The 6,401-nt window shown below is 41.2% G+C and overlaps 1 protein-coding gene across 2 annotated transcripts in view; it reads right to left on the reverse strand.

Annotated features, from left to right (window-relative positions):
* Nucleotides 1-776: 776 nt before the first annotated feature.
* JPH3 (junctophilin 3) overlaps nt 777-6,401 on the reverse strand; it is a 45,316-nt gene continuing 39,691 nt past the window's right edge. For both annotated transcript variants that reach the window (XM_072421388.1, XM_072421387.1), the window contains exon 5: nt 777-4,223. In XM_072421388.1, the coding sequence (XP_072277489.1) occupies nt 4,143-4,223 (81 nt within the window). In that variant the 3' untranslated portion in view covers nt 777-4,142. The remainder of the gene's footprint in view (nt 4,224-6,401) is intronic.

Raw genomic sequence — 6,401 nt, forward strand, 5'->3', positions numbered from 1 at the left:
ATCATTGGTTAACTTTTGCTAGTCTAGATGTATTAGGGACATCCTGCCTAACTTGTACATTTGGAAATCCTTGAGAGTTTCTTGTCCATTTCCTAATACTAACCCATCATCTCCATAAACTGGCTGATCACTTACTGTCTTATAACCCCCATTCGTATCAGAAGCCATTGTACCCAGATCATCACTGCGATCGCTTCAGGGGCCGTCGTGTTGTAGATGATCTGTATGTGTGTGCGTGTTTATAGATATTTATACATTTATCTGAAAATTGGGTTTTCATTGCATCGCCGCCCCTGCCTTTTTCTCTTTTCCTTTCCGCCACATTCCAGGAAGAGGCGTCCATCAGGTTTCCAGCCATGTTGGCGCTGCTATATGGGGCGTGTAGAATCGTCCTGTCAGGATTCCACCAGTGTTGTCTTAACTATTCGCCATCCGCCTGTGAAGATTTATTAATATGATGTGTTGTGTTGGTACAGAGATCAGCGAGAGGCTTCAATGCCGACATCACCATCTGCTAGAAAATACCTTCACATCCATCACTGGTATGTATAGTGACCCGAGAATCATTGCACTGTGTCTATGTGTATTTTTTCTGTGTGTTTTTATTGTCCTGACATTTTCCTTAACTCTTCAGCCCAAACACATATCTGAGTCACAGCCATCAGAATTGGCAACGAGCACAGGTTGTGGTTCAGCACCCCGCAGGACCTGTGAACAAAGGGTTAACATTGGTGTTTTTGCACGACAGTAGTATACACGAGTCTCCACACACCACGTGAAACAAGAATGCGTAATTTTTAATGAATATGCATATTTATCATAAGGAACCGAGGGAACGGGTCAGCAGGCATGGTACAAAGAACTTCCAACAAATGGAGGTTGGGAGACATATAGAAAAGAATACATTGTTTCTGTCTTTTTTTGTGTTTTTTTGTTTTTAAGTCATTTGCAAAGTATCTCTGTACAAGGTCAGTCGGATTCTGCATATATTGTGCAAAGAAATAACATGCTGTTAATCTCAAGCTTGGACAGCCATGAAACCATCTTAGACCCACTTAACGGCTTCATTCCACCCCCAACAAATGACAATTCCCCCACCCGATGTGAGAAGTGATGGCATGCTGCACCATCGTCACTATTACCTACAAGCCCCAAGCAGGTGTGGGGAGGACAAAACAATGAGATGAAAACTGGGGCCATCAGAAAAAGCAGAATGACAGGTGCTTGTTTCGGTAAACCTGGGCTTGACCATGTGACAGGTACTCTTAATTGCCCCCTTTTATATCCAGCTCAATATAGGTAGCTTCCCATTGCTCCACCTGCAAAGCAAAGGGGGTCTCTGTAAGCTCCAAGTCACTTTACCTGGAGACCTATGCATGGTGAGGAACTCTTCCTACCCCCACATTACAGCCCTGGAGTCTAGGGATCAGAGCTACATACAAGGGCAGTTTGGTGAATGTGTTATTCACATGGCAAAGCTCAGGTTCACCTTAAAGCACTGCAACGCAACCCTGCTAATCTAAGGAGTCATTAAAATTTGGCGGAAGGCTGATAAAACAATTGAATGAAATTCAGTGTCTGATATGTCAGACAGTTTTCTGGGGACAAAGACGGAAGAGATGATTGGCCATGCTGGATCAAGTCACCTGACCTCCTGGGGGGGACAATGGTGTAGGTGCAACTTAAAGTAGAGAGTTGGGGGATAGAAACTGGCGAATCTTCCAGGGTTATATTGATATTATCAAGCTTTCATTACACAAAAACAAACTATTCTTCATTTGTAATGGTGGCATTCTAGGGGAGGGGTTTATAATGAAATTTAGACAATTGGGTTGGGTACCCAAAAGTACTCTCATCACAGGGTCTCAATTTTAGAAATGGAGGAGGCACCTGGAGTGAAGGCCCCATGACTCTGGGAATGATGGCGGTTGGGTTTGGGTTGTTGGTCGTAGTCACCAGCCCCGGCCTGAAGGGTGTCTCCGTCTATCCGGCACCTTCTATGTAATGACTCTGCTGCCCTGACCTCTATCTGTATAAGAAACTTTCTCTCACCTGGTGATTTGTTATTTACATTCAGTTACAAGAGTATCGGAACCTGGAAATTAAACCTCCAATTCCCCCCCATATGGCCCTTCCCCTGACCCCACTCATAAAATAATATTTCCTCTTGCAATTATTTCTAAAATGCAGTGCAGGTAAGGAGTTTACCCTCCGCAATCCTCATAGCCAAACCTGCACAAACCCATCACTTCCACCAATATGGAGGATGAGTCTCCTGGTTCAAACCAAAAATTTAACATTTTTTCCCATAACTTTCACAGCTTATAAAGGTGCAGAGAGAAGTAGAACTCAGTGACAGTGGATAAAAAGAAGGAGATTAGAAGATTGAAGAGATTAGAAGCCATTGTCATGCATGCAGGGACTGAGGGCTAACGGATATATTTCCAGCTGATAAAATATCAGATACGTTCTTCACATTGTGATCCTGGTTTGGGGTAAGGATGGTTTTCAGCAGCGGCAGAGCGAGGTTTGTAGAACGCCCCGCAGTTTACATTCCAGTTTTGATGGGGGTGGAAAGGAAGGGACTGTTCTTAGCCGGTCAGAAGAGTATATTGCAACACAGAAATAGAAAAAGTGTTCCTAACAATCATGTTCACTTCACAGATACAAATATCATCCAAAAAAGCAACTTTAATACCAGCCTAGCAATGGCCTGGGACCATCGGTAATTGGTTCGCTTCTCCAAAATGTTATTTAGGGTTTTTTCTATTGGTGAGCAGTATATAGGACGAGAAAGAAAACATTTCTCTGCAAGGAATTGGATGTGTGAAGTGAACACGATTTACCCAAAAACATTAGTTAGTAATTTATCAATAAATTGGACTTTTTATTGGACCAAAATAAATTAAATAAAAAAAAAAAATAATTCTCCAAGGTCACCAATGGGTTGCTATTGGAAAGGGAGCCATTATTTACCGGAGCTGTCAGGGATGCTATTGGTTGATGATGATCATAACTTTGAACCTTGAGTTCCCAATTTAAATTAATTTTTCTGTACAAAAGTTCCTTTTTTTTATATGCAAAATAAATTTGGGTGAACGTGCCTGGTGATAGCTGAACATTCATTGATGTTTGGCAAATTGTCTTTATATTTTGGCAAACCCATGTCCAACCCCACAGCCATTTATAGAAAACAAATCTTTCCCATAAATGATTTAAAATTTTTGGTGTATATTCATTTCTGAGTGAATGTTCTCAAGTGAATTTCTCTTAAGGATCAAATGCCCAAAAATCATTCAATTCTTTGGGTTACGAATTTGTCTTTCATAGAGTTCAGTTGGGTTCAACTTTAAAATGTTGGGTTTGTCAAACTTTGAATAATCACCAAACTTCAACCAACATGAACTTGTGAATGTTCACCCATCTCATGAAGCAAACATTCACTCGCACAACTTTAAATTTAAAACTGCTGGTCCAAAAAAAAGGTAAAATATGTAACATTGGCCTAATGAAGAATGAACCATCTGATGGAATTCCAGTGAATGTCTACACAACACAAAATGAAAGCGGCGATGGCACCGCATTCTCCATCATTTTCATAGCCTAGAATCACGACCACTACACGGCAATGGGTAACCTCTGACGGGGAACCGTCCCCAAAATCCTCCCTCATGTGGGTCACCCAAGTCTCTTCACTGTGTTCCTTTCTGGTAAATCCAATCTCGCACATACAACAGCTTTCAGGAAAAGACTGACCAGGGTAAAGAAAAGAAAAAAACAAAAGAAAATAAACCCAAAAAGTCAATATCTTTTTTTTTGCATTCTCACATGCCAAACAAGCAAGAAAGAATCAACCCAAAAAAATAAAAATGTAATGACGTTACCCACGGGAGGGGAAAGGCAAACTGTGATTCAAACTTAATTCTTGTTCCTTTGGAAGAAAAAAAAATCAAATAATAATGATAATAAAACGTAGAGGCTCGATCAGAAAAATTCAGCCGATGATGGAGCCATAGTTGCATTCCTGGCTCTATAAGCTGCGTCCAGACTTCTAGAATTTTTATTTTACATATATAGGTTTTTTTGACAATTTTATCATTTTTTTTTTTGTTTTTTTTTTTGCAAACGTTGGAGCAGTCCCATCAAATGAAAAAGTGAATAAACAAAATGGCAACTCCGATGTTTAGCAAAATAACCATTACTACCAGGATTGGGGCGGAGCCCTGGAAGAGAAAGAAAGGAGACAGAGAAAGTTAGAAGAGTCAGCAGAGTTCATGCAGATGGAAGACTTAGAGGATACGTCAAAGCAAAAACTGGATGGACTGGGGAAGGATTGGAAGCCATGGCTCGTCTTTACTGCTTTCTAGGGATCTGTTAGGGAGATTTACCCTCACTTCCTGTCCAGGTGACTTTTTCAGCAAACAGGAAGTGAGGTAAAATCTACACCAGAGGCCCAATTACCAATCTAAGACAGAGGTGAGGAGCGCTGGGTACTTTTATATCCTCTAGAACAGTTCCCTATAGGGAATAGATAATAGAGACCCTTCATTTATAGCTTCCATAAAAATGGGTCTTTATTTCTGATTTGCCAAAACACAGCCAACGCGTTCCGAATTCCTCCTCCTATCTAATACAGCCCTAAGAGTATTTCCATTCCTTCCCCATTCTATACAAAACAAAGTTTTTGACTTGACATACACTGGAAGAATTGAAATATATAAATATACAGAAGTTTAGTTAAGAGTAAAAGACAAAACATTTTTTTTTTTTGAAGCATAGGAAAACATTTTTGCAAAAAACATCAATTAAAGGTCATTGCAGGGGCCCAACCTACAAAAGTCCAGGTTCTGGCTGCACTGGGGCATTGCTATAAATTTGCAGTCATTTCTGCACCTGAAAACCTTTAATCTGCCTGAACTGATACAATGTAACGATGGGGACATTTACAGCCACCTACTCTGGGGGGCGATATTGAGCCTTTATGAAGTATTTTACACCTTGCTGATAAATCTGTTCTATGGATCATTGGGGAGTCTGTGCTGCATTTGTTGCTGCACCAAATGATGCAAACAGAGAATACGCAGAGTCTGCCTAGCTGGTATTAGCAGCAGTCTGTGCTGGGAGAGGTGCAAGGATTGGAATGGAATTGGAGTCCGGCATGCACCCTGTTTATTCTAAGTTTACCTTTCTTCATGTTGACTTTTAATCAGGATGTATGTTATATTTGTATACAGGGGCAGCCAATTAATAAGGGGTTTCAGGTAATGTTTGGTAGCCCGGAAGCAGAAGATGCTGATATGGCTTTTCCTTGGCAGTCAGGTTAAAGCCAGAATTTTACACAGAATGTATACTCATATGGATATGGATGTCTTCAAAGAACCTGGGGGATCCAGCAAACCTGGAATGGACCTGGTCCAGGATTGAAAATGTTTGCCAACTTATAGCAAATGACTTTAAAGAAATCCATTCCAGGTTTGCTGGTTTACCCAGGTTCTCCCATGATTATTTATTGGAATAAATTGGGCTCAATGTATTGGTGAAGGACTGCAGACATCGGACTTCACATGGATGTGGGCTTGTTGGACATCTCATTCCAGAACCAAGGCCGGTAATATGAAATTGGCCCATTCCCAACCCATTACCAGATAATAGAAAGGGCTCTTCACCAAACAGGAAGAGCTGGAAGGACACAAATGTCTAACGCATTATGTAGGACCCTTCGTTGGTGACACCTGAGCTAAATCACTGGGGAAGGGGTGGGGTCTCCATTTTTTTGGCCATCATAGGTGAGAAGGTCAGGTGACCTCCAGAATTTAAAGGAGCCACCAACGAGTCATTTCATGTTTGTATATGGGGGGGGGTAAAATATAAAAACAAAAAAGGAGCCCCATCAAAAACTCAAACTGGGTTCCCACAAAAGGTAATAAAGGTAACACAGGTGTTTGTAGCACGCAGAGGTCCAGAGGATCCTAAACTAAGCCTGGTCGGGCCAGTAAATAATGAATTCATCTCCCGGGGTCACAGAGTACACAGAGGAATCTAAATTAGAAAATTACCAAAATATTCAAGGTGCCGATTCCTTGTGGTGAATTCTCATTGTTGGGGAAAATAATTAATAAGGCAAAAAAGAAGTTTGGGTTCTGGTCACTGGAACTAATTTCACCCCATTCAGCAAAATATCCATCCTCTGTATAGAAGAGAGAACGCTTTGCTTGCTGGGTAATGGCAGTGGGAGATTTTGGGAGCATTCAGGTTCATTATTGCCCCCCTAGATCAGAGTTTTGTGTACACCACTGCAGTATATGTCAGAGCTATATAAATGTATATTAATAGTGTGTGACTGTGGGGGGACATTAGAGTGTCAGCTCCTCTGTACAGAGACTGATGGGACTGGCTCAGTG

This window comes from Pyxicephalus adspersus, chromosome 9 (genome assembly GCF_032062135.1).
Source record: "Pyxicephalus adspersus chromosome 9, UCB_Pads_2.0, whole genome shotgun sequence".
NCBI classification, from domain to species: domain Eukaryota; kingdom Metazoa; phylum Chordata; class Amphibia; order Anura; family Pyxicephalidae; genus Pyxicephalus; species Pyxicephalus adspersus.